Below are 25842 nucleotides of genomic sequence, written 5' to 3' on the forward strand. Positions count from 1 at the left end.
TTGGGGCCCGAAGCATACGTCGACCCTCGATACCGTTAACAACCTCGGCCTCCTCTATCAGAAGCAAGGCAAGATGCGGGAGGCGGAGGAGATGTACCTCCGGGCGCTGCAAGGCTTCGAGGAGGCACAGGGCCCGAAGCACACGTCGACCCTCGACACCGTTAACAACCTCGGCATCCTCTATTGTAAGCAAGGCAAGATGCGGGAGGCGGAGGAGATGTACCTCCGGGCGCTACAAGGCAAGGAGGAGGCGTGGGGCCCGAAGCATACGTCGACCCTTGACACTGCCTACAACCTCGGAAACCTTTATTTCGACCAGCGTCGGTCACGTAAGGCCAAAGACATTTATCAGCGAGCGTTACAGGGCTACCAATGTGCTGAAGGGGATCATAAAGCAGATATTGAATACATACAAGACCAGCTGAAGGCTTTGAGCGTGGGCGATCAGACACAATACCCTAACGCAGAGCTGAAGTCACAAAGCCAGCCAGACAAGCATCCTGCCAAACCCGCAGGACATAAGATTGCTCGTGTTCGCACCTTTGCGTTGCGCATGTTCCACTTAAATAAACGACGAGCGGTGGCTAGCAACAGAGTCTTCCAATAGTCCGAACGACTATATCGAATCGTCACTTTTTGCGAAGTCTGGCATAAAACGAGCGCGCAGTCGTGCGTATGTTTGCACATTCCGACGGGGAGATCAGTCGTGTAACAGTGCGCCATATTGTGGGCCGCATGTCCAAGTATCGGCTCGGCTTTAATGGCGAATTGCTTTAGTCCTACGTCCGATATCGACGACAGTCTGCCAGTATCTCTTGATTACCGTAGTGATCAGGATAGCCGCAGCCAGCATCATCGTCTAGCTTGCAACACGGGCGGTCTCCAGTTTTGACTGGTCGATCGATCCGTTCTTCACGTACTACCTCTCTGGTGCGTTCCTCATGTTCAAGCATCTGTGTTGCCCAGGCCGAGACGTCCCTGACAGCGCTGGGGGCAGGAATTCGTGGGAAGTGCGGGCATCGTCATCATAAGTCGTTGCAGTACCACGCCACTCTTCCGAAATAACTCTGCCAGCATCCCCGGCCACTGGAAGCTGATCCCCAGCTCGGTTTCATGAAGCCGCAAGCCGGGAAGAACACTGACGTTGACCTCCCGGCCGATACGGATCAGATAAGCATTGTTGATATGCCGCCAATAGAGCCTCTCGTAGTACTGCACCCTGTAACTTGTGTCTAGGCACTCACCATCACTGCAGTCGTCATCGTTGTAGTCGACCCGTTTCCTGCTCGTATAATCGTACACCGCTCCAGCTGTCCACGGCCATCCACCGTCGTAGTCGTGGTAGGGGTCACTCCCATCTCCATTGGAGCGTGACTGGGGTTGATCGGCATCACGTGTAGCATAGGGGATGATTGCGCGCTGTTTTGGCTGCGACGTATGAGGCGGCGATGATGGTATCGCTCACGGAGTGTCGTTCGCGTCGAAGAAGGTCGATCATGATATTGAAATGAAGAGAAGTTTGAATGAAGTCAGGCAAACGAGTCACGCGCGACGCGACCCCACATCACGGCAGGAAGGCACGATCGGCTGTTTCGTGGCAGGTGCGTTGGGCTCCCGCACAGAGACCGAGGTGTATCACTTGTGAGGACACAGCGTCACTGTCCACCTAGGCAATCTGACAGTCCCATGCAGCAGCCGGAGTCACCGTAATGAACACGGTCCGTCCCGTCGGCCTTCGAGTGGCCATTGGAGCGCAGGAGCGCTTCAGACTTGTCGCCAAAGTTGTGAAGCTACGGGAAGACTACCATCGCTACAGACACCAAACATATCGTGCTGGATATCGCCGAACTTATCGGCAGCTGGACAGTGTAAGGCTGACGTGATGCTTGGAATAAGGCAGTGGAGAGTCGTGATCTGTAGGAGCTTTTCCCGGAGTGAGCCAAGATCAGGCTGAGCGTGGCACGGAGCTAACTTGCTGCAGCATGCCGAGAGAGCAGAACGGAGTGGCCGATGCACTGACGACCAAGGTGCCGATTCAGTCTACAGCGCTGGTGTAAGTTCTGGTCCATGTAGCCATCCCAGCTTCAAGGATGTCCGCCTTGGTCAGGAAGTCGTTGGGCAAGCCCTCGAGCTCGTGAGAGTCCTGGGCTTGTTTGTCTGTCCAGAACCAGGCAGCTTCTTCGGCAAGGTATCTACACAGCTTGGAAGTTGCTGGTGTGAGTTCATGTGCGAGTAGCATTGACTCCATTGTGGGTAACGGTTCATCGTTCTCGCGGGTTTGGATGAATTGGTTGACAATCACATTCCTCAAGCTGGGGACGTCTCTTCGATCAGCCTTCTGACTCTCCTCTGGGGCAATCTATCACATTTAGGGACACAACACTTTGAGAACAATAACATGGCAGAACCAGCAGCACAGCCTCGTAAGCGTGCTGCGGAGGGTATCTATGAGACCCGCAACGTACGCCAGCGAGTTGATAGTGATGTCCACCGGATCAACACATGCGCCGCCGATCTGGCCCTTGACCACCTCCTGTTGGATCCCAAGGACCATCCTCTACATCAGCGCAACCTGAATCAGATCCTCGACTCTCTATGTAGCGAAGAATTTCCGAAGCAGCAGATTCGTCAACCTCTGGCTCGAATCATGCAACGGGCCCTCACACAAGAAGTGGAGTCCAGTGGCCAACTCCGGGTTGTCAGACGCGAGATCATTGTTCATTGTTGGCCTGGCCAAGCGTATGGTCGAAAGTGTGGGCCAGGCACTCGGCGATCTCGTGGGTGTTAGTGCATCAGGCCAGCCGACCTGGATCAAGCAGGAAGTTGCTAACGCCCATTTCGAGCTGAAGGTCATACCCCTCCTGCGGCTGGATGTTGACTCTGATGTGGATGCTGCTGGAGATTACCGACTGCGGGATAGCGGTGTAGACGCACAGCCAGCAACTCTTGATGATGTGGGCTATCGCTACCGGGAGCAGGGAGCTGGAAGGGACGATGAGGTCCTGGAGGAGGAGGTCGTCGCAGATGAGGTTGAGGCTGAGAGTGAAAGCAGCAGTGATGACGAAGTCGACATTGTCGAGGGGAGATCAGCCATACGAGATCCGGGTAATGATGCTTCTGACCAGTCTGTCGGTTACGAGATGCTTGACAAAACGCCACCATGGGGCGAAGCATACGATCACGAACATGGCGAGGACGGCTCTAGCAGTGCGGACACCCCGCCGAAAAGCTGGAAAATCCACCGCTACCCGTCTGTGAGTGGCTGCGACTACATCCTCACGCCCGACACCCTTAGCAGGAGGGCACACTCCGTTCTGGTCAACGCTCCATTCGCAGACATCAAGGCCGCGATCACCAACGCTGTCGGACCGTCCGTCGGGCCCAAGATCACACGTGTAGGCCACTCCGATTGGACCGTCCGGCTTTCCAATGCGTCCGAGTTCATCTCCATCGTCAATCGTGTGGTCCAGATCTGCGCCGTCCAGATCCCACTTGTGCCATACACACCAAAGACGACCCAAGCTTTTATATGCAAGAGCATACCCCCTAATGTTTCGCTGGCCGGCCTGACCTCAGTCCTTCTCGCTGGTCTTCGGCCTCATCGGATTCACGTCATGCAGGCACCCTCAACTGCCACTAATAAGGCGAGAGGGTCGCATCACATCGTCGTCCTTCTTGATAGCCCGGTCGACTTCGAGTGGTTCGGATACGCGGCGCCATGCGGTACAGGGGAGCATACTTGGTCGGTTCGATTCAACGCTCAGGTCGGGAACTGCACGTCGTGTAAGTTACACAAACACAGCCTGGGATCGTGTCCGGAGCTGCGTGCTGTCACCGGAGATCACGAGGATCACCCACACTGGCTCGCTCACAAGCCACAACTCGACACCTAGGACGTGCTCAATCTTCTGTTGCTTCGCTTGCGGCAGGTATTGGCGAAGTTATGGAGCCTCGCGCGTCGCCTGTGGAGATAGGTACCAGCTACACATTATATTGGAGGTGGGGATGTTCATGATGCCTGCGCTGTTTTATGTCCCATTCTTGAAGATACCCACAGGATTACTTCCCATGATTTGAGCGTTGCTTCGGAGGGTGTACTTGGCAAGAAGTACCCCTTGGAGACCCGTGTACACAGCATATGCTTGGTACGCATACATATACTACAATTGAGTCACCACCATGGTCACAATCAGTATGATACCGGCAAGCTCGCGAGCATTCTGCTCTCGTCCATTGCAGGCAAGATCCTCGTTTGGCCTATCTCAATCAAAAGCCGTGTCCGCCATAACCTCCGCCAAGCATGCCTCGCGCTGCCGCCTGCCCAGCACTGTATGCCGCAGCCGCGAGCCCACCGGATCCACCTTCCCTAAAGCCATTCATCCCGCCCATGCCCTGGGTCATCTGAGCAGTCAAAGCGATCTCCTGATCCTTAGTCAACATGCCCGCGGCCTTCGCACACGCGCACTGATTTTCCTTCTTCATCCCTCGTCCCATCTCAATCATATGCTGTATGTGCATATCATGCTTGAGATGCATAATCCTGTTTCCGCCCACCACGCTGGGATCGGGCGGACACCATAACCTCGACACTGGATAGCCTTGCGCATTGGTCTCGAAGAGGTCAAAGTGATTCACCCAGATCCACTTCGGCTGATAGTAAGGGTCACTGGCCCATTGATCGATTTCCGCATGCTTGATGCCGTGCGAACCGCCCCCACACAGCCAGCCTTTGGGTGTGGAGAACCATTGGAAGCCCGCAGGACATACCCCGAGGCTGCTGAGCATGTCCACTACACGTTGCTGGAATAGCTGTCCTTCGCCTCGTTTCTCGGCCGCTACTTGGGCTGTTCCACCCTGTGTCTTACCACTCTGTGTTTTGCCACCTTGTACTGTACCGCTTTGTGCCTGCACGGCTTCTTTCTTCTTTGTCGTGGTTACTGTTGTGTTGATCGATGGCTTAGCCTTAGCTTCCGGACGAGGCGCCTTGGTCTTGAGATGGTCATAACTGGCCTTCGGTTTTGGTGGTGGTAGTTGCGGCACCGGGCCCGGCATCTGTCGGAAATTACAGTACTGTGCTTGTTGTGCATACTGTAGTGGCTGTTGCTGGTATAAAACCTGCTGGGGTGGATTAGGCGAATACTGCGGTGCCTGTGCTACCTGGTGCTGGTATTGAGGCTGGTATCCCTGGGTGATTTGTTGAGGGTAGCTTGGTGGCCGTGCTTGGGCCTGAGCCTGAGCCTGTGCAGCTTGTTGTTGGTAGCCGGTCAGATATGAATTGGTTGTTGTCGTGGTGGTAGTGCTTGTCTCTTGGTTTTCCGAAACACTGTTCGGGCTTGAAGTCTGCGTTTGCTGCTGTCCCTGGCCATATTGGGAGCCCGTCTGTTGGCCCGATCGTGGCTGTTGGTAATAGGAGCCGCCTTGATGCGACATGATATGATCGGAGCGGTTAATTTTCTTAGAGTGAGGATGATTGTGTTGGATTTTGTCAACTACGATGTCGGTGATGAGAAGTGGTATGATAAAAAGAAGCCGAGGAGTAATGCCGGGAGATGTGGCTACTTATGCGGTGCGATCATGGAGTAAGGAAAGCAGTATAGTGACTACCGGAGATGATCCAGGTAGCTTCCCCAAGCTTCACCTTCACTGTCAGGGACTGCCCGCGATACGGTGTGTGGTGCAGTCACGATAGCCATCTTGGGCCTGTGAGCGGCGGTGACTCTTCAAGATCCGAAATGTGTTGCAAGCAAAGCCGTCCTTTAATTAGCGATTACGATCGTCTTGCCACCTTCACTATCCTCAGCCACAGTAACAAGATACTGTGCAACACTCTCCCTGGTGATACTCGCAAACATACCCGCTCCCACGCCCACCTCTCCAAACCCCCTCACCGCCATCCCCGCACCCTCCTTGAGCATCACAGGCCTGACAATCGTCCATGCAATATCCCTACTAGCCCTGACTTCCAAGTCCATGGCATCGTGGTCCTCATACTGATAGCTCATATTGCTGTATCGGAACAACAACCTCAGCGGCCACGCGAGTTGGACGAAACTGTCTCCAGCACCAAAAGCGGACATCAGGACGAGATTATGCACACCGTGCTTGTTCATGGCGGACAAGACGAGACGCATGGAGTCGCGCATGAAGAATGCGGGCGTAATGGGTTTAGCGAAAGGCGAGTCGCTTGCACGGGAGGAGGCGAGGGTGAAGATCACTGCATCTGGCTTTCCTGCTGATGAGTTGAAGGCGGCTTCGATGCCCTCGGCCTCGACTGGTGTTCCCGCTACTATGGTCAGTCCTTGAGTGGGTGTCATGCTGGATGCGCGGCGGACCAGTGCTGTGACCGTATGCTTGCCCTCCAGAGCTTTCGTTGTGACGAGTTGACCGGTACGGCCGTTGGCTCCGAGGATGAGGAAGCGCATGCTTGCGTGCTGGATCTTTTACTCTTGATTCGTCGTCCATGGATGATCTGATGCTGGCGTTTGTGCAATCCTTGGTGGTCCCGTGCTCAAGGCGGCTGATGAAGTGCAACTGATGTGTCCACGAGCCTTGGATCGGAGAAGCTGCGCCAACACGATGCTGTAGCCCCCATGGTGAGCGTGGCAATCTCGACTATATACACGAGCGGTGTATAAGGTGGTGAGAAGCTGGTGAAGTGGAGGCAGGAGTGAACGAGGTCCCACGCTAGCACTCTGATCGTCTAAGCTACCTCGGCCGAGCTGCGGAGATCTCGGACTAGGACTGAGCCCTCCCTCCCATGCCGTCACAGAAATCCTTCGATCGACTGTCATTGCTTCACGGAGAGTATGGCTAACACATATGGCATTATGCCTGGGATTACCAGTACATCGCTGAGACCGTTCCTTGACTTCTGTAGATGCGTGACAACATGACGTGCTATCCTGATATCGACCACTTTACGGCAAAGCGACAGAGGTAAACATAGAAGACGACATCGAAACAGTCTCAGGCCCCTTCTTACCACCGCCACTCGATGACGCTCCCCATCAGCCCTCAAACACAACCTCCCTCCTCCTTTTCGGCGCCGTAATAGTAAACCCCAAATTCTTCAACCAAGCCGCACTATCAAACTCCGCCCACACCTCGTCAATCTGCCAACTCGGCCGATTAAAAACCACATGCGCCACCGAAATCCCGACAACCGGCAACGGACTCTGCGCCGACAACCACCGAATAATCAAAACATCGCACGCGATCCACAGATCCTTGATCTCGAACGGTGCAGCAGGCTGGCCGGCTGACGCCACCTCGAAATCGGACCGGGAGGTGAAGGTGGCGGAGAGGAGGTTCTTGGGGGTGCTGCCGCCGTTGTCGATGAGAGTGTTGACGGACTCGGAGTAATCTTGGAAGTTGGGGGCGAGGGTGGCGTTGGCGAGTTTGTCGCTGTAGGCTGAGATGAGCTTGCCGAAGTCGGTGGCGAGGGCGGAGGCGGAGGGGGTGGGGATGCATTGGCTGACTGGGGTTGGGTTGGCGAGGGCTGTCCAGGGGAGGAGGGTGAGGGCCGAGATGGCGAAGGTGGAGATGATGAGATGCATGTTGATTATGGTGGGGTTTGGGTGTGTGACTGGAGGATTGTGATGATGGTGAAGAGGTACACGAAGGAGAGGTGGACTTACTTATACATCCGGCTAGCTTCGAAGCTCTCCTCTTCATCTCCAGCTGAAACCAACTGCATTTTCCTCTTCGGTCATTATCAAGTCTGGGCGTGGTTCGCCTGTCGCTGAGAGTAACAGATGAGGACCAGTTCTGGTCAATGTGGATGCTGAGCACATGTTTGATGCATGAGTCCGAGGGCACTTCCGGCCGTTTGAACCAGTATTGACCTGCTGATGAGTCTAGAGTATGCAATCTGGTGGGTCGGTACCAGATTACTATGAACCTCACGTGGTGGGTCTAAGTAGTACCATGGCCACGCCTGGTCCACAGAGCAAGCCGGCGGTATCGGAGTCCATCTGCACGCATGATGGGAAAGAGTGCCGCCTGGCGTCGCTGCAGTATTGTCGCCATGTTTGAAGCTTCCCTTCATGCCGATCGTCGATGAGTGTAATTGCACACAGCGAGTCGAAGAAGAGGTGAAGTCGAACTCATGTCCACAGCACCTGCATGTGGAGATTATGCCAATGCAGGACGAAAACGTCAGAAACGGTTCTGCAAGGGCAGCTCCATCGACCCGCCATATGAATACCTGCAGGTGTCAGGCCATGTGAGGAGAGGTGGCACAGGACTTCGTGTCGTGGGAATGTACATGGTCACACCTGACACGTGTGAAGGACACGTTGTGGGAGGCGTTCTTTGTAGCTTCCTTCATGTCATCCTGGTTAGTATGTATAATCAATGGCACCGTCCTACCTGTGCGCGAAGCGCTGTGGCACAGAGATTACAAGGCGAGCGGATCCGTCGTGTCTTCAGCTCTGATAGCGATGGGCATGAAGTTCAATTGGTCGCTAAGGACCAGACCACCATCTTTTGGTACATATTGGGTTGCTGTCGTTCTAGTGCGCGCTGAGCCTGAGTTGGCAGCTGTACCAAAAACATGCCACGTACCGCTGTCTGACTATATCAGCCGACCAGAAAGCTCTGCAATGCCGTTTGAGGAACAGGCTGCAGGGCCTGTCAGGCGAAAGCAAGATATGTCTGAGGTTCGACGACGCTGGCTTTGGACCTCTCAAGCCTCGTCTTCTGTGCATGGTCGCCACAGTTTGGAAAGAAACGCTTGGCGTACTCCCACAGGCCTTCCAAACTGCTGAGCTTCTGCAGACTGCATAGCTTTCCGTCCACGCCCCGTGGTAAAAGTCTCGCTGTGGTCCTTGATCGCAGCATTGGTATCCTCTGCCCCTCAAATCGTCAAGACATCGTAGTAAGCGACCAGGCCCTGGCACACGTGGAAGGCTTGATCGCAACACCATCCGCAGGTCTAGCAGTTCCCATAGATCTGGCGGGCGCAAGCCATCGAACGAACTCGCCCTTGAGCACGACATGCCTACAGCGTGCTGTACTGTCCGCATACATGCATTCGGAAGTCCGAGAGAGCCTGCTGCCAATGTCTATTACCGGATATGCAGAATGCTTCCTGAGTAGTCCCGAGCAGGTGGCGTTGGGAGTTCGCCTCCTACGGAAGGACGACGTACCCAAACATCGTAACGATCCAGGCGCATCCATGGCAGTACCGACGCAGATCCTCACAGATCTGTGCCGCCTGACTCGCTTGAGCACGAGGCAAGGGATGAAGATCGTGTCTGTGGAGAGTGTATTGTGCATTCACTCGCGGCTTAGAATACTCATGCTCATGAGTGGAGACGTGGGATCACCGATACAGACAGTGCGAGGTCATGTACAAGTGAAGGCAAGTCGGGTGCTACGTTGCCCCTGCCAAGGCCCATCAGATAAGATGTCGGATCTTGATCAATCTACGCACAGACATTCCTGCTCAAAATTTCTCCACAAGTCGTGAAAGTCGAAGTGAAGAGACGGGTCGCACGAGATTGACAGCAACAGTTTCTCTCTCCCCCGGGGCACCATCACAACCATCACAACCATGGCACGCACGAAGGCGCAATCGCCACCTGTGCGCGACCTCCTCACCCAACTGGCGCAGTATCTCGACGATGCCAACTACCGATCCACACTCGATGCCCTACTGGCCGAGGCACGCGAGCACAACGTGGACGGCGTGAGTGCGACGTCATGGGAGGGGAATGCGACGCTAGAGAGCATGTGGCAGTTGTGGAAGGAGCAGAAGGGCGCTTTCCCGACTGCGCAAGTAGGAACTGCGCCGAAGAAGGAAAGCAGGAAGGAGGGCAAGAAGGCGACGAAAGAGGCGGAGAGCAGTAGTGAGGACTCGAGCGATGGTAGCGACTCGGAGGATGTGACGGAAGGCAAGAAGGCGGGTGTGGTGGACGACGAGGCGGAAAGCACGAGTAACGCCAGCTCAGATGAGGAGGAGAAGAAGGTTGCGCCGGCAGGCACGAAGCGGAAGAGGGAAGTCACGCCCGACTCGTCAAGCGACGAATCATCGAGCGACAACAGCAGCAGTGACAGCAGCGACGACTCTTCAGATGACGAGGCCGCACCGCCAGCCAAGCGTACGAAGACCGAAGCCAAGGACGACAGCAGCGACGATGACAGCAGTGATGACTTGAGCTCGGATTCGGGCGCGGCGGGAGGCGTGGATGTGGTTATGGACTCGTCCTCGGATTCTAGCTCCGGGACCTCCAGCTCCGACAGCGACAGCGACAGCGACTCTGACTCAAGCAGCGGCTCCAGCTCCTCATCCGCCGAGTCAGATGGCACCGTTGCCAGCAGCAGCAGCAGCAGCAGCAGCGGCAGCGACAGCGATAGCGACAGCCCGCCACCACCAAAGAAGAAAGCAAAGAAAGCAGCATCACCCGAGAAGAAGCCAGCACCAGAAGAAGTCAAGCCAAAGAAGGAGACCAAGAAATCAAAAAAGGCCAAACCAACCATCCAACCCGCGGCCGAAAACGACTCAGCCGCATCCTCCGTCACCCTCCCGCCCAACTCGCCCATAAAAGAAGACCTGGTAGTCCCCACCTCCGCCCTCTCCACCCTCGACCCCTCCATCTCAACACCCGCCTCCACCTCCGCAGACGAGACGTCCGGAATCCATCCCGACCGCCTCCGCCGCATGCCCCCCTCAACCACAACCAGCGCACCACCCACGACCACCGTCCCCGCCACAGCCGAGAACGTGGCAAAGTTGAAGAAGTCAAACGTCCCCTTCTCCCGGATCCCGAAGGACACCTTTGTCGATCCAAAATTTTCGAGCAACGAGTATGTCTCTTATGATTATGCGGATCGGGCGCATAGGGATTTGATCGTCACGAAGGGGAAGGGGTTTACGAAGGAGAAGAATAAGAAGAAGAGGGGTGGGTCTTGAAATAAACTCTTCAAACGTGATTGTGCAGTCGGCTAATGTGAATATAATGATTAGGTGCTTACCGTGGCGGAGCAATCGATTTCACGCCCAAGGGTATCAAGTTCGATGACTAGACGTGCGAGCTGGATTCAAGCCGTCGATGTTGTGATAGAAGGGGAGGAGCTACAACACATTTCGCTACGTAGCCGTGCTGAGACGACCTTGTATGCTGGATCACGAAGATCGGGAGCAGGCTTTCGAGCGATGTCAATGGGGAGCCTGTTTGCCAGTGATGGGCGGTCGTGGTCTTCGTGACCTCAACTCGTGACAGGACTCCTTTTGCTCCGGAGGGCTGTGGAGAGACGTGCGGGTATTGTTTGCGGATGTTGGATAGAGGGAGGAGGGGATAGATAAGAGCCATTATTAGAGGGTCTAGCGTTATCGCGTGTATGTGGTCCTTTTCCACCCATCGTGCACTTGCACACATCCTCCCCACGCCCATAGACGAGACCGTGAAGAACTGCATCAGTATTCAATCCCCATCTCCCCTCCCCTCCACCCCACCGAACCACTCCTCCTGCAGGTCAGATCGTCCATTCGGACAATCACCTCGTCCAGTCGTGCATCCACCACCCTGCTCACCACCAACCCCACAAACCCTCCCGCTCGCCCTCGCCCTCGCCCTCGCCCTCGCCCTCGCCCTCACCCTCGCCTCCTCGAAATCCATATTCTCACCTACATTTCCGCCGTCGGAATCGATAATCGTGTTTCCATCTTCATCTTTCTGCCTGTACTCGTAGTTCACTGCCTGCAGGCCTGTGAGGGTGCTGGGGTCGATTCGTGGACCGGGGGGCGCTGTGTTTGTTGCCGTTGTTCCGGTCGTCGTGCTTGTGGAAGGGCCTGCGGTGCGGTCGTCATCATTCATCTCGTCCTCGTCGGAGGGAGAATAGATGATCGGGCTTCCGCCTTCGTCTCGCTCGCGGAACTCGTCGTTATCGCTCTTGGGTTCTGTGCTGCGGAGGGAGCCGGATGGCTCGGGACCGGGTCTGGTGATGCTTGCGGCAATGTCTTCTACTATTGTCGGGCTAAGCTGTGCGGCCGGGAGGCTACCGTGGTGGTCTGTGTCATCAGTATCGTTATGATCGTAGGGAGTCGTAGATGTCCGCTCGCTATGGCCGTCGATCGCGATATGCGAGCGGTCGTCTTCGGGTTCTGCTGAGTCTTCTGTGGCCTGGTTGTCGTCCCCAAAAGTTGTCGGGATGAAGGCTGGGTCGGTTGGCGAGTCCTCCCTCTCGGTCTTACCTGTCGACGAGTTTAGAGAGTTGAAATTCCAGCTTGGTGAGGGGATATTTGTGCCGAGGCCGGGGAGATTGGAATGGATGTGTGGTTTGCTCACGCCCAGGATGGAAGGTGCGTAGCCGCTGATCTCAGGCTGTGGTGACAGCTTTGGCAATGCTAGTGAAGGTCGTGCGGAAGGTTGCGAGGGCTGAGGTGCCGTGCAATGAGCTTGCGCTGCTGTCGTAGTGGGACGAGAGCTTACATGTTCTTCTTCGAAGAGGCTGGCGAAGTCATCTTGATCTGTATTCGTGTAGTCCTGTCTGGCGGTATTCGGCGGTGGTACAGGAGCATCTAGCGGTTGGAAGATTTCCTCCCGGCTAAGTGGTGGCACCGTCGGTATGTTGATGGGCCGTGGGGGCGGCTGAGGCGAAGGTGTCCTTCCGATGGCCCTCAAGTACGGCGATACAGGGGCAATACCAGGTCGAGGGGGATCTGGATGTACAGGCTTTGGCAGCACGAGTGAGCTGTTGGATTGCTTTTGGGTAAAGTCGTGGCGGACAGGGCTGATGCGGTCTACGGCGAGCTCATCCTTGACCCTCGCACGTATGCGTTCGACTTCTTCGGCGGACAGGTGTTCACGCACCGGAGCAGCAGGACCGGTATACGCTGAAGTGGGTTCATACTCAGGTTGAGTATCTTCGTTCTCCAATACTATAGCCGTCCAATTGCTGATAGACAAATCACCATCCGGTCCATGACTCCATGTCGCGCAGACATTCGTAGTCGGCAGAGGCGGCTCGTCGACTTGACTAGCATTCGCAATCCTCTTCGCCACCACAGACACTTTTCGGTTCTGTTTCGTGGGCTTACTGACTCCAGCCGCCGTGCTCACCTTCCTCGACTGTCTCGATTTAGCGTTCTTGATCCGTGGCGGAGACGCGGCTGCATCGGCGTCTGCTTTGCTGACGAGCGAAGCCTGGCCCTCTTTCACGGCTCTTCGCGTGCTGTGGCGACCGTCAACCATGCTGGTATTCGTCAGTAGTCCTGGAGGTGGCCCATTGGACAGGAAGGGGAAGGAACAGCGTCATTGTCGCAGGAAGTTTGGTGGAATGTTTTGGTGTCCTGCACTATTTACAACTGGAATGTGATGATACATGCCTCCTACTGACATCCTTCATAACCATACTTCAGCGGCTGTTGATATCGAACGACGGACTTGCGTATGGATATCCAGCAGAATCGCTGCGTGTCCATCGCGGAACTCGTGTGATTGATGTGGTCGAGATGAAGGCCACGGTCAGCTCGCGTGGGAACGTGGTCAAGACTGCAATTCGGCATTCGTTCGCATCATGACTCGTGAAGGATATCAGATAGCCTAACGGGTTGTTCAGATCCTCAGAATGCGTTTACCCAAACCACTATTGTCCGTGATGAATTGATCCTGATCGACATGTCGTTCTTTTCTCAGGTCGTATAGCGGCGGGCGGAAGACCGGCGCAGGCACGGGCCCGCAGATCGATCCACCATGCTCAACTCTTTCACATCCTCCTTTCTCCTTCTCCACCTCATCAGTCCTCATCCAGCACTTGCACGGCAACATGTCTGACTACCACGCTGGGCAACGGTGGTCGACCGCTTAGGCGGCTCTGTGTGCTATACCGATGCAGCGAGATTTCTGATGCTCATCATCTTCTGTTCGATTCTTTAGCACTGCATGTCTATCTTTTGCCGCAAAGCCGCATGTCAGACCAACGGGCAGTATCCACCCGCGAGGACGTCGTCCGCAACGGAGATTTATATTCAGCCATATGTGACGCAAGTCGGACCACACCGTCGAATACATATAGGTTGATCGCATCCCTCTGTTCTCGTCCTTCGTCCCATCAAGCTCAACAGACGTTCTTACACTTAACAATCTTTCACCACACTCGTTCAGTCACACGTTCCCAACTACAATATAATGTACACCCAACTTGCCCTCGCAACATTCGGCCTCGTCGCCTCCGCCGCCGCCCTTCCAGTGGCTGGCAACGATAAGCCATCTGGCTCCTGGCCAGCGCAGAATGGCGCTGAGGTCGTGTCCTACACCGCCAAGTTCGATAACGTGGAAGCTGGCCTCGTAGGCAGCCTGCCTGTCCGTCCAGTCACCCCTCTTGGTGTATAGTAAGTATATCCCGATCACGTGCACAATCCCATAGGTGCTTCAGGCTGACTTGTCAACCATAGCGACGACCTGTTCTTCAACTTGAACGTTATCAACGTCGGCACTGGTCTTACCGGTGTCAAGCCACAGTCGGCACCCAACGTCGTCACCTACGACGCAATCTTCCAAGCCACTGAGGGTGTTCCATCCGTAAGCATACCTTCCATGCTGGAATTGATGAGTGCAGTCACTGACAGGATACCAGATCTACGCCGACTACGATGACTCCATCGCCGAATCCTTCAGACTCAAGGAGCTCTACTTCGGCTGCGTCATCACCAACGTCGAGACCGCCGCCTCCGTCGCAAACGACTGCACCGTCACCGTCACTGGATACCGCAACGAGGAGCAAGTCGCTTCTCAGGACATAGTGTTCAAGACTGGTGGGCTCCTCGGTCAAGCTGTCACTGCCACCATGGACAAGGCCGAGTTCGGCTCGGACTTTGCAAACTTAGACAAGGTTGAATTTGCCACGGATGGTCTGCAGCAGGCTGTTGATGCCGTGTTGATCGACAATGTTTCTTACGAGGTCACGCTCAAGCAGGGCATGTCGCAGTCGTACTAGAGGAAGACTTTGCGGGAAACGCTGCAGCGGCGAATGTGAATGAAGAACACACCGCCAAGCGTTGTGCAGGATATGGAAGCATTCACTCACGCGAAAGCCTGAATCACAGCTCGCGGTCCGACCCACCGTGCGCGGCACTTCCGATGTGTATATAAACGCAACTTGGCCTTGGCTTTAGTAAACATAGACAAACACATCGCACTACATTTTCAAACTCTCGCTCTCAAGCTCATCATGTCGATGGGCAACACATCGAACAAGTGGTCCGGCAAGGGTGGCTCCTCATCTCCTGCTCTGAACTTCGACTTCGGCACCAAGGAGACCACCGCCACATCGGCAGGTCAGTCCGTGTCCACACCAAATGGTGCCTCGTTGTTTGCTCAGCCTACTACGAGCAGCACTACCAACTCCGCCGGCTTGAACATTTCGACTTCGAAAGCTGCGGACACGACACTGCTCTTTGGTCGCGGCACTTTTCCCGCATTCGGCGGTTCGATACCAGCTCTGGCTTCTCGTGCGAAAGCAGATGTGGTCTAGTCCCCGTCGATTACCTCTTCACCCAATGCACCCGAGCCCAAGCTGCCGAGCATCCTGCGAAAGGTGGACGAGGCTCCCGAGTAAGTTCCGTGATAGGCGCAGACGCATTATTAAATCCTGACGGAAAGCATCAGCTACGGCAACGACATTGTCACGGTCATCGTGGGCCCCGATCACGACACGACCACCTTCGTCATCCACGACGCCTTGGCTCGCTCCCACTCCGACCTCATCGACGACCACTTCAAGTCTGGCGGGGCTGAAACCAAAGACCGCGTCGTTTGCTTGCCTGAGCACGAGGCAGAACACTTCCGCATCTTCCACAATTTCATCTACGGTCGCCACATCTACAGCGGCAAGATCGGCGACTTCGACAAGGACGAGGTCGAGGAGGACAAGGAGTGGGGTCGGCTGGCCAAAGCGTATGCTCTGGGCGACCACCTTAAAGCACCTGCGTTCAAAGATGCTGTGACGGATGCTGTCATCGAGAAGGCTCTCCACCCTGGCCCGCTGGCGTGGGCAACTCCGAAGTCGATGCATGAGATTATTTATGCACATAGCAAAGCTGGCGCCGGCCTTCGTCGCTTGCTCGTCGACCTCGCCGCCACTCGCTGGACTGTGGAGACTCTCGAAGCTCAGAAGAAGTCCGTCGACTGGGCCGACTTCTTCTTCGACCTGTCTATGACGATGCGAAAGCTCAAGTCCGGCAAGTCGCAGGTGGCGCTCGACAAGTGCCAGGAGATGGGATCAACGTGTGTCTATCATGATCATGGCGAAGCTGGGGACGTCGGGGTTGTGAACTGCTACAAGGTGAAGTACAGTATCTAGGTCCGCGCCAGTCTGGACGAGGGCCGCTGAGCCGAAAGATTTGTAGTGTGCTAGGCATCTTGTACGGTGGTGCAAGGCGGTGCGAGGGTGGAGGAAGAGGATGCTCGTGTATGGTCGTCGGGTTCAGGATGCACTCAGTGACGCGAAACCGTCGCGCTAGTCACGGCATGCTATATGTATCAAGATGATGCACTGAATTGTCTTATCTCTTTCCTCCATGTCCCCTGTTCTTTGTCTTTCAACATTGATATGCGCGTTTCGCCGCAGTGTGCTGTTTGCACATCATGGAGACGACAGCAATAGACGCAGGTAAGGTAGGCTCCAAGTAAGTCAATGCCCGTCGTGATGTGTACGGACACGCACATGTATAGCACGTAAATGAACGGAGCCTTGCATGAGCGCGCTGGAGGCATGTAAACATCTGCGTATGTTACAAGTGCTCACGCACAGCTCACGGCCTGTATCAGGAAACATGTAGATACCAAATCATGGCTATATGGTCTTCCCGACAGGATGCGAGCTACCGCGACACTTCGCCCTCCTCTCCTTCGACGCCTACGTCGCCAAGTGCATTGCCACTGTGGTTGCAATCAAATACGCCGAAGCCTGGCATACTTACCAATAATCGTATTCGAACGTATGCCATCGTGGCGGGAGTGTTGGTTCTCGGCTGGTTCGCTACGGTGCTACTGGGTCCGGGCCAAGAGGTGGCGAACGATTACCCAGCTAGTCCTTACGACAGAACTCCCGGCGCAGTGCCACATGATCCCTCGGGATATGGGGCAGAAAGCAACATCACAACAGCTGGGATCATAGGGCTCGATGACGAGGACGTGGAGCTTGACCCTGCCGAGCCCATCGTCAAGAAGCCGACGGTCAAGGGTGCCTTGGCGGAGCTTCACCACGCAGTCACGGACAAGCTCCAATACTGGGCATCATACAAGGCCAAACCTGCTGGCTATGGAGCGGTGGGATATGCGAAGAATGTCACAGGCTCTAGCAAGTCCTCCAGCAAGACTGCATCAGCTGGTAAGCTGCAAGTACACGGTGGCGAAGACGTCCTTGACGGGAACGAGGATGCCACACAGCTGGGCGCTCGCACAAGAATTGGCAAATGCACGATCGTATTCAATGGCAACAACGCGTGGGAGCGAGCTCTACGCACACATGAACTTCACGACAAGCTGCACGGATATCGGCTGCATGTGTTGAGAGAGAATCTGATGGACGATGTCTGGTCCAAGCCGGCCTATATATTGAGTCTGTTGCTACGTGAGCTGGCCAAGCCAGAGAGCGAGCGTCTCGACTGGATCCTGTGGGTGGACGCAGACACAATCATCCTCAACCCGCACGTGCCAATCGAGACCTTCCTGCCACCAGCGGACTTCAACGACGTGCATCTCATCTACACCAACGATTGGAACGGACTGAACAATGGCATCTTCCCGGTCAAGGTCAGCAGGTGGGCAGTGGACCTCTTCTCCGCCATCATCTCCTTCCGCTACTATCGACCCGATGCCTCTCTCACGTTTCGCGACCAGTCTGCCATGGATACTCTTTTACACGAGAAGCAATTTGCGAAGCACGTTGTTCAGGTGCCACAGCGATGGTTCAATGCTTATCAAGGCGAGCACAATGAGACGCTCAATCCATTCCAGATTCGCCGAGGTGATCTGTTGGTGCACTTCGCGGGGGTAGGTGACCGAGAGCAGCGCATGGCGTACTGGCTGGATAGAGCCGAGCAGCATCTGGATGACTGGGAGATGCCTGTCAAGTTTACAAGCTACCCGCAAGAAGCGAGAGACTTTTGGGACGAGGAGAGATCGAAGCGAAGCTCACACCAACTTCTCTCGAGCGAGACACGCGCGAAAGCAGTAGACCTGCTGACAAAGACAGAGCAGAGGCTCGCGAGCTTCGGCAACCGCTTGACTGATGCTCAGCAGACTGCTATACGTCAAGCGCATGGTGGTCTCCTAGGTACGACCAATCGTGGAGACTGGCAAGACTACCTCGACGAGATCGTACAGGAGATGAGCCTCCTCGAGCAGGCTTGCCAACCACTTAAGGACACTGTGGACAATATGCACAAGTCTCTCCTCGCATCTGCTCACGAGGCCGTTTTCGCTGGTGAACGAGACCTGTTCGAAGCGCACTGGACCAAGGAGAGCAGTGATCCAGAACTGCGTCTTATCGATAATGCTGTGCAGGCTCTCAAAAAGATTGTCATGTCGCCGCAAGAACTTTGGGATACTACGCAACTGCAAAACGCTGTCAATGACGTACAGCAAGCACGCTCTGGGTTACAGGCGAGCAAAGACATGGCTGCAGACAGGGCGAATGCGGTGGAGGCAGCTCGTAAACAAGTCATGGCCGAATCAGGGCAGGCAAGCTCTTACAGCGAGCAGGCGCCGGAAGGGAAAGTTGAGGAGTGGTCGCCAGTGGTCAGCTTCACAAGCGAAGCAGCGTCAGTGGTGGTTGAGTCGCTCATCGTGACGTTCACACCGGAAGTAGCTGTGATTTGGACGACTGCGACTGTAGTGGCAGATGCGCCACAGGCTGAGAATAGTGGTTAGAAGTGCTTTACAGTTACATGTCCTAATCTGTAGGGTATACATGGCTAGACGGCCATGCGATCTCGTACAACATTGATCACATTTCACGAGCTGCAGAAGTCAAACCTCGCCAAGCGAAATGGAAGTTATCGGTTGCGTTTAGTTTTAGCATACGGACAAGATTTCCCTGGTATCATAGGCAAGGATATACAAAGCCATATGTACTCGATTATTCTATGTGCCAGGCATATTTGTGATGATAGTGTAATTGCACGTCGGGCAAGAGGTCTTCGTGTTCGGCGTGACGGGATAAACATCCTCATTGTAGGTAGCATTGAGGTTGACACTCCCCACGACGTCGCCACTTTCGAGACGGATCCACGTTTCGGCCTCGAGGTTCTGGAGCATAGCTTCCGAGATCAAGACCTGCCTAGAACCTCTGATCCAGTTGCCATAGCCTCCGTAGCCAGTGTGTTGGCCAAAGCATAAGTTGATACCGTTGCCTTTGACGGTCATGCCAGGTAGGAGTTTGTCCCACTTGTAGCACCACGTGTCACCTGCATGCTGTCAGCGTTAGAACTTATACCAGTACTGTAGCTTCTCGCTTTACCATGGTCGTGGCCGGAGAACACGCCGATCAAGCCTGGCGTGGAAGTGAGCGCCTGCATGAAAGGAACATCCTGACCGCCGTAGACACAATCCGATGTGTTGGCACCATCTGCGCACCAGCCCTGAGCTTGCCCGGCGAGAATATAGTCGTCGTTGATGCCCGGCTGATGATTGGGATCGACCTTAGCTTCCGTCTGCAAAGCTTGCGAAGCATTCGTTGGGATGTGCACAAAGGCCAGAGACGGGATGGTCTTGCCGTAGGTGGCGACGAATCCGGCGTTCACGATCGTAAACCAGTCAACTACACTTTTGTCTACCCAATCCGCCTGACCGATGAGATCGCCAGAGGCATTTCGTTGCTGGTACAGGAAGCCGCCGCGACTGTCGAAAAACCATAATATGAGGCAAGGCTCATCAGCACCTGAAGAAGGATAGACGGGTAGGTAGTAGTTCGACACACCCGCTTCACCTCCTTGCACCATATTGGCAGTCCGAGCACCGGGCCATTGATGCTCTCGAGCGAGGATACCTTCGCGGGAGAGGTTGTAAGAGCTGTCGTGATTGCCGTAAGTGGATGCCCAAGTCAGCGCACGCTGCACTAAAGGAGCGACGATTTGGTCGATTTTGACGGTAGCATTGCCTAGATATGCGTTCTCACCCGTGATCAGATCACCATTTAATACGATAAGCTGCGTCTTGGGCTCAGCATCAAGCACTTTGTTGATCACCTTGACGCTGTTGATGTCTTGCTGTGGTCCCCATGGATCCTGGGCAGCAAATGTTACTTCCCGTGGCACAAAAAGATGACAATACTACACTTACCCATGCATTCTCGCCGAAGTGCAGGTCCTCGAAGATCGAGAGCTGGAACGTCCCATCTACTCTGAATCTCAAGGGTGGCAAGTTCGAGCCATTACCGTATTGTCGAGTTCGAAACGGTGCACTGAGCGTCAGTCCTGCAAAAAGAGCTGTACATACCAGAGCTGCCATCATGATGATCCAATTATGGCGTTCTATCAAGATCACTAAGGCACGAGAGCATGAGCAGGCGGCAGCGACGGCCATGGCTTATATGCATCTGCCACAAGCTGGCTGGCACTACTGCCGAATATCATGGCGAGGTGGCATGCATTGCACGTTGACGCAGTGGGAGTACAGGATAGTGCTGCTATCTCTTGATAATTAGATGGTAAGAGTCGCTTGAGAGGTGCCAATCGTGTGCATGTAGCAATGTACGTGAAAAGCCAGTGGCGGTCGAGCAAAGCCAAACGTGGGATGCCGAGTATGCTGATTAAGCATCCTTACGTGCCGATCTCAACCCCCTTGAGATGAGAGCATCGCAACGTGGTCGAGCAAGGCACTCGGATGGGTAAGTCGTTTGTTGTGATGCTGAGATGGAGGTGGAGGAAATGACTAGAAAATTGGGAGAGTCTGGTCGACGCACATCGAAGCCCAAGCAAAGCACTAGGCCTGAATAGCTCACGCTGACCGTCCTCACCATCACCAGATCATCATCAGAAGCACACAGCTCTCTTGCACCACTCTGTGACTATCAGCCAAGCACGAAGAGCTTGTAGATTTAACTCATCAAGTCTTGTCCAGCACACGGACCGTCATGCAGGAGCACATGCTCCGGCTCTGCGCCACCCAACGTGGGCAGAAAGAGCAACATAGTCTGCTCGACAGTCTCGGTGATATGACCGTCTAGACTGACATCCGCAGTGTCTGCCGAGAAGAGCACACCATTGAGTCCAGCAGTGATGAAGCCAGTGTCTGCTTGACCCGGTCTTTCCTGCAAGTATACCTTGATAGAGCCTGCCAGCACGATGGTCCACCTCCTCTCGAGATTAGCTGTGTCTTCTCAGAAAAGGCTGTGGACAGTACTTACTGCTTCGTTGGAGCGACGTGAAGACCAAGATTTAGTCCAGGTGAGAATATATTGACAGAGCCACTCTCCAGACCTCCTAAAGACTCCGACGTAAATGAAGCATTTCCAATACTTGCAGAGACGGGTGGAGTGATCAGCTGCCAGCATTGGAGTACTGATCTCCCATGCCGCGCTGCCGATACGGTGATGTTCAGGCGGCTTGCTGTCGAGAATGTTGTTGAAGATGCCAGCCATGGGAGAGCCGCAAAGAAGGGTAGAATGGCGGTCATGTTGGCGAGCATGGCAGAATTTGGCAGTAAATCAAGTCGGGTCAGATCTGGTCATCAAAGAAGTCCTATGTAGCATAGGTAGCTCTGTGCTATAAGTGACTCCGTTGTGGCGAGGACGAGGAGTAGTGTAGGAGCGACCTGAGCGTATGAGTACGTAAAAGGGGCCGAAAGCACTTCACACGTAGGTACATTCTCCTGTGCATCACTAGCTGTCAGCAAAGGAGCTCTCTGGCCTATCAGACAGTAAGCCTCAAGCGCCATTGATGAGAGTGGCGTAGCCCACGGATCCTATGCTCGCGTTCAATGTCCTCGTACGCCTTCCTGTAATGAACGTTCTTCCAGTACACGGTCTAGTCTCCAGTAAAGCGAATCGCTCCCGGTAAAACCTGGAGCTCAACATCATCGCAGCGTGAAACCTACTAAATTTGCGTTGGCCGTCAGATTGCGACTGTCCGCATGGACCGTTGATGAAGGATGGGAATGGGTCAGACGACGCGTTGATTCATCGCGGCAGGGCTAGGACTAGAACTATGCCAAGCCGTGTGGTAGGGCTGAGTTTGCCCGAGGCACCAATCGCAACTCCACCGTCCCTCTTTGTTCTTGTCATCAGTCCTCAACAGGCTGGTCGATCTAAGCCTTCATACACTTCCTCATCAAGTACCTATTCCATGCAATGCGACGCAGACGTGGCACAACGGCACTAGCACCACCTCTACACTTACGTACACCTCTTTGTCAGGAAACCATCACTTCCACCACCAGATTCGGACACCAATCAGCCTATTGGTGCCCATCCTATGTCAAATGGCGACCGTCGGCCACGGCTATAATGGCAATCTTCGTAGCGGAGAAGATGTTCAGCACATGGATTAATCTATAAATTTCATATGTTACGTTGAAACCAGCATCAGCCACAAACTAATCAGTCCCCCACACCTTCTTGTCGAGCGCACAGGACCACCGATAGTGCTACAGCAGCTTGTTCATGTACTGCTCGTGATGCTTTGAGATCTTCAGTTCTTTGTACGAAACCGCCTGCAAGCCTTCGCACTGCTGCGCAGGGTGAGGGTCGGTACAGACGGGACAGGCACGTTCCGGTGCGACAGGCTCGAACCAGACGGGCTTGTAGCTCTCGTTGTCTTCCTGCAACACGGTCACCGAGAAGCGAAGGCAGCCTGGCGATGCGTCAAACAAGACAAGCCACATTGTCGAATCACTCTTGGACGGTGTCTTCTCCTTGCGGAAATGAATGCGAAGATCCGGAAAGGCGTTGTGAATGCCAGCGAATAGTGCATCTTTGCGTGCGACACGAGGTCCGTCTCGGACCATGTCGAAGGTCATGAAGACGGTTGGCACGGATACTGGCCATGGGATCGCTCTGGGGTTGGTCTTGCCGAAGACGAATGTCTGGTAGGCGGCTCGTCGTGCAATTGTGATGTCCAGGAAAGTGAAAGCTACTATTCGCTTCTTGAAGTAATGTCGTGAGTTGAAGACCACTGTATCCTTGCCTCCAGGAATGCTCTTCTGGCAAGCACGGACTAAGGCATCTTTCTTGTACTCGTTGCTGTCTGACTTGGCTTCCCAATTCACGGCAACGAATATGCGACTGGCTTGATCAAGCTTCTCGTAGCCCACGATGAATGTGCGATTCTTGGTTGGCAATAACGGCTTTGGAATAGGCGGCTGCTGCCTGATCGGCCTCTGGACTGTTCCTGAAGGCGTCGACATTTCCTCTTCCAATTCCAAAGGTAGGCTTGGCAATGCATTCGACTGTGTGGTTGCATTAGCGGAAGAGCATGCGACGGTGGAGTATCACTGAAACTTACAGCACCATCCACCATATTGTCTGGACTGTTCAACACTGCAGGCGAATGAGCTCGACCTTTGGAGAAGAACTTGGCCGTGATTGTTGGTTCGAGGAGCTCTTCCTTGTCGATCTCCACCATAATGTTGTGAAGCTCGATCCAGGCACTCCGACCACGCTCTGATAGCGAGTCAAACTCTTCACGGCTCGCACGCTTGGTTGGCTCATTAGAGGACCTCTCGGCTTCGGAGCCGTACCCTGTTTGCTCAGCTCTGGCACGCTTGTGGTGGAAGAAGAAGAGGTCGAAGGCTTGCGGGAAGCGTGACTGTAGGTCGATGAGCTTGACGCTTTGCGCCGCCATCGCCTCACTAATGGCACTGGTCAATTCAGCTTGGCGAGGCACTGAAGCTACCGGACTTGGTCGTCTATCTCAGTGAGTCGTCAGCTGGGCATTAATCTGCTGTTGAGTGCCAATCGAGGGCGTGGTAGGGTGGACTTGCTGCTCGTGACCACCGTATGCTTCTGCATCATCCTTGAGATGCTCCAGCAGAGGGCCAAGAAGGCTTCCACTTTGAGACACCTCTCGGCCGAAAGACTGTGGTGGGCTGGGAGGTAGCGTTCTTGTGCCATCAATAGTCTCGTGCTGGAAGTCATCGATGCACTCGAACAGACTTCGTGCGAGGCGATCATTAGTGCGGATACCACCTGCTTGTTCGGCATTGGTCGCGATGTCGCAGCTGATGTCTTGCAGTTCTGAGAGAGATCTGATTGAACGTCCGAGCCTATCGATCACGAGCCCCGTAATCAGCAAGGCCCTAGCCATGAAGAGGTATTTACTCTCACCAAGCGGCAACTCTCTTCTGCCAGCCAACGACCAGCCAAGAACACGTTTGTTCCGCCGACTCCTGCATTGCGCCCTTGTCCAAGGCGGCAGCTCTGATGTTGTCAAAGTATGCCATTGCTGCAAGCGGCCCATGGTCTGGTTCGAGCAAGAACTGCTTTCTCATAGCCTGCTCGATAAAGGTCTCGATCGTGGCCTCGTACTGCTTAGCGGATGGGCGCTGCCGACGGATCACGGCCACGTTCTCAAGGTCTTCGTCCGATAGCTGCACAATCGGGTCGGAAGAAGCGGCTTCTTTCGCTCTCTCAGCATCGGCGTTGCTGATGGTCTGTGGCACAAATGCAGGTATGTCCATCAGATCAACCTCGTTGGTTATGATGGGAGGCTCCGGCGAGCGCTTGCATCTGGCTTGTGTCATTTCTTGTTCTTCATCATCACGCTTGCGCTTTGGAGGAGGGAGCGACATATTTGCCTCGCAAATGGAAGTTCGAATTTGACACTGACAGAGAGATATCGAGACTACTGCAGGAGTATCAAAGCATACAAAAGCTGACTTGAACACAGGAAAGATACCGGGAAGAAGGACTCGTTGAACATGCCTGACTGCGAACTGATGCTGCCAGCATGCTCAGCTTCACATCTATCGACGTCTTCCATGCCCATGCCTGAGCTAGATGGCTTAGGATCTGTCACATCGCACAAGAAGTCTGTGAACCAAGGGACTGGAATGTCGGAAGAGTGGGGCCGATGCACGAAGACTAGCGCCATGCAGAAGAAAGTCCCTGCCATACAACATGACACTTCACACATACACACTGACGATCACGAATTGACTGGTCTTGTTATATCATCTGTCCAGTCTGAGGACCAAAGGTATTGAGTCGACCTTGTCGTCTGCATAGGACGGTTGTTTGTACAGATTACTGGAAGGCAGTACCCTGCACGAGCTTCTGCAGTGCGAAGAGTGATCTATTACAAAGGTCATCAACCCCTACTTCTGCTGGCTCTGCCAGTCGGAAGCCGACATCGCCCGGCTCCCAGCGCATCGTAGCAAGATCTGCGTATCGATGAGTGTCACCTCACGGCAGGAGGGGAGCGCTGTAAGCAACAAGACCAAAGCGGCTGTGCTATGTCGAGCTCCTTCAAGTGACTTGGTGCTACCATGTTCATCCCACTGCGACGACATGTGTCGAACTTGTGGCCTTTGAACTCTAGATTTCGCGATATCAAGGACTTCGCATGATCCAGCTACGCAGGGCGACCGTTGTCGCGCTATGAGCACCTTAGTCCAGCCGGCTTAATACCCTCCTCCCTGCGACATGTCGGGAGATCCGTCAATCGCCCATTTGGATGTCATGGGCCGCTTCCAGTGTTTGCGGACAATTGGATACGATTGTGGGCCTTCATGTCGCTGACCGGGCTGTGCCCCGGCCAGGCCCTACTCCCTGCAAGCGAAGTCACAGCGTACTGCTCAGTACTCAGTCTCATGGCGGTATCTGCGAGGGCGCGGCAGACTCGCGTCACATTCGCGTGATCAAAGCACGACGCGTGAATGCTGTTAGCAGAGCTCGCCT

At 54.5% G+C, this 25842-nt stretch overlaps 12 protein-coding genes across 12 annotated transcripts; 6 read left to right on the plus strand and 6 right to left on the minus strand.

Annotated features, from left to right (window-relative positions):
- Window positions 1-73: 73 nt before the first annotated feature.
- LTS14_010514 (uncharacterized protein) lies at window positions 74-607 on the plus strand (the record flags this gene model as incomplete). Its single annotated transcript, XM_064843190.1, has 2 exons — window positions 74-329; window positions 399-607. The coding sequence occupies 2 exons, from the start codon at window positions 74-76 to the stop codon at window positions 605-607; spliced, it is 465 nt and encodes a 154-aa protein (XP_064689188.1).
- Window positions 608-2398: 1791 nt separating this feature from the next.
- On the plus strand, window positions 2399-3893 carry LTS14_010515 (uncharacterized protein; the record flags this gene model as incomplete). The annotated part of the gene is given in 2 exon segments (XM_064843191.1): window positions 2399-2739; window positions 2753-3893. The coding sequence occupies 2 exon segments, from the start codon at window positions 2399-2401 to the stop codon at window positions 3891-3893; spliced, it is 1482 nt and encodes a 493-aa protein (XP_064689189.1).
- Window positions 3894-4266: 373 nt separating this feature from the next.
- LTS14_010516 (uncharacterized protein) lies at window positions 4267-6422 on the minus strand (the record flags this gene model as incomplete). The annotated part of the gene is made up of 2 exons (XM_064843192.1): window positions 4267-5489; window positions 5855-6422. The coding sequence occupies 2 exons, from the start codon at window positions 6420-6422 to the stop codon at window positions 4267-4269; spliced, it is 1791 nt and encodes a 596-aa protein (XP_064689190.1).
- A 585-nt stretch (window positions 6423-7007) lies between these two features.
- Window positions 7008-7674, minus strand: LTS14_010517 (uncharacterized protein; the record flags this gene model as incomplete). Its single annotated transcript, XM_064843193.1, has 2 exons — window positions 7008-7585; window positions 7638-7674. 2 exons carry the CDS (start codon window positions 7672-7674, stop codon window positions 7008-7010), a joined length of 615 nt encoding a protein of 204 aa, XP_064689191.1.
- Window positions 7675-9556: 1882 nt separating this feature from the next.
- On the plus strand, window positions 9557-11028 carry SRP40 (jun-like transcription factor; the record flags this gene model as incomplete). The annotated part of the gene is made up of 2 exons (XM_064843194.1): window positions 9557-10904; window positions 10970-11028. The coding sequence occupies 2 exons, from the start codon at window positions 9557-9559 to the stop codon at window positions 11026-11028; spliced, it is 1407 nt and encodes a 468-aa protein (XP_064689192.1).
- A 398-nt stretch (window positions 11029-11426) lies between these two features.
- Window positions 11427-13196, minus strand: LTS14_010519 (uncharacterized protein; the record flags this gene model as incomplete). The annotated part of the gene is made up of 1 exon (XM_064843195.1): window positions 11427-13196. One exon carries the CDS (start codon window positions 13194-13196, stop codon window positions 11427-11429), a length of 1770 nt encoding a protein of 589 aa, XP_064689193.1.
- A 936-nt stretch (window positions 13197-14132) lies between these two features.
- Window positions 14133-14940, plus strand: LTS14_010520 (uncharacterized protein; the record flags this gene model as incomplete). Its single annotated transcript, XM_064843196.1, has 3 exons — window positions 14133-14335; window positions 14399-14525; window positions 14581-14940. The coding sequence occupies 3 exons, from the start codon at window positions 14133-14135 to the stop codon at window positions 14938-14940; spliced, it is 690 nt and encodes a 229-aa protein (XP_064689194.1).
- A 234-nt stretch (window positions 14941-15174) lies between these two features.
- LTS14_010521 (uncharacterized protein) lies at window positions 15175-16305 on the plus strand (the record flags this gene model as incomplete). Its single annotated transcript, XM_064843197.1, has 3 exons — window positions 15175-15471; window positions 15520-15557; window positions 15612-16305. The coding sequence occupies 3 exons, from the start codon at window positions 15175-15177 to the stop codon at window positions 16303-16305; spliced, it is 1029 nt and encodes a 342-aa protein (XP_064689195.1).
- Window positions 16306-16589: 284 nt separating this feature from the next.
- Window positions 16590-18878, plus strand: LTS14_010522 (uncharacterized protein; the record flags this gene model as incomplete). The annotated part of the gene is made up of 2 exons (XM_064843198.1): window positions 16590-16614; window positions 16756-18878. The coding sequence occupies 2 exons, from the start codon at window positions 16590-16592 to the stop codon at window positions 18876-18878; spliced, it is 2148 nt and encodes a 715-aa protein (XP_064689196.1).
- A 213-nt stretch (window positions 18879-19091) lies between these two features.
- LTS14_010523 (uncharacterized protein) lies at window positions 19092-20459 on the minus strand (the record flags this gene model as incomplete). Its single annotated transcript, XM_064843199.1, has 3 exons — window positions 19092-19414; window positions 19468-20233; window positions 20289-20459. The coding sequence occupies 3 exons, from the start codon at window positions 20457-20459 to the stop codon at window positions 19092-19094; spliced, it is 1260 nt and encodes a 419-aa protein (XP_064689197.1).
- A 2133-nt stretch (window positions 20460-22592) lies between these two features.
- On the minus strand, window positions 22593-23788 carry LTS14_010524 (uncharacterized protein; the record flags this gene model as incomplete). Its single annotated transcript, XM_064843200.1, has 2 exons — window positions 22593-23393; window positions 23450-23788. The coding sequence occupies 2 exons, from the start codon at window positions 23786-23788 to the stop codon at window positions 22593-22595; spliced, it is 1140 nt and encodes a 379-aa protein (XP_064689198.1).
- Window positions 23789-23857: 69 nt separating this feature from the next.
- On the minus strand, window positions 23858-24734 carry LTS14_010525 (uncharacterized protein; the record flags this gene model as incomplete). Its single annotated transcript, XM_064843201.1, has 2 exons — window positions 23858-24242; window positions 24271-24734. 2 exons carry the CDS (start codon window positions 24732-24734, stop codon window positions 23858-23860), a joined length of 849 nt encoding a protein of 282 aa, XP_064689199.1.
- Between the last annotated feature and the right edge of the window lie 1108 nt (window positions 24735-25842).

Source organism: Recurvomyces mirabilis (assembly GCF_035927965.1).
Source record: "Recurvomyces mirabilis strain CCFEE 5264 chromosome Unknown scaffold_44, whole genome shotgun sequence".
Lineage (NCBI taxonomy): Eukaryota > Fungi > Ascomycota > Dothideomycetes > Mycosphaerellales > Teratosphaeriaceae > Recurvomyces > Recurvomyces mirabilis.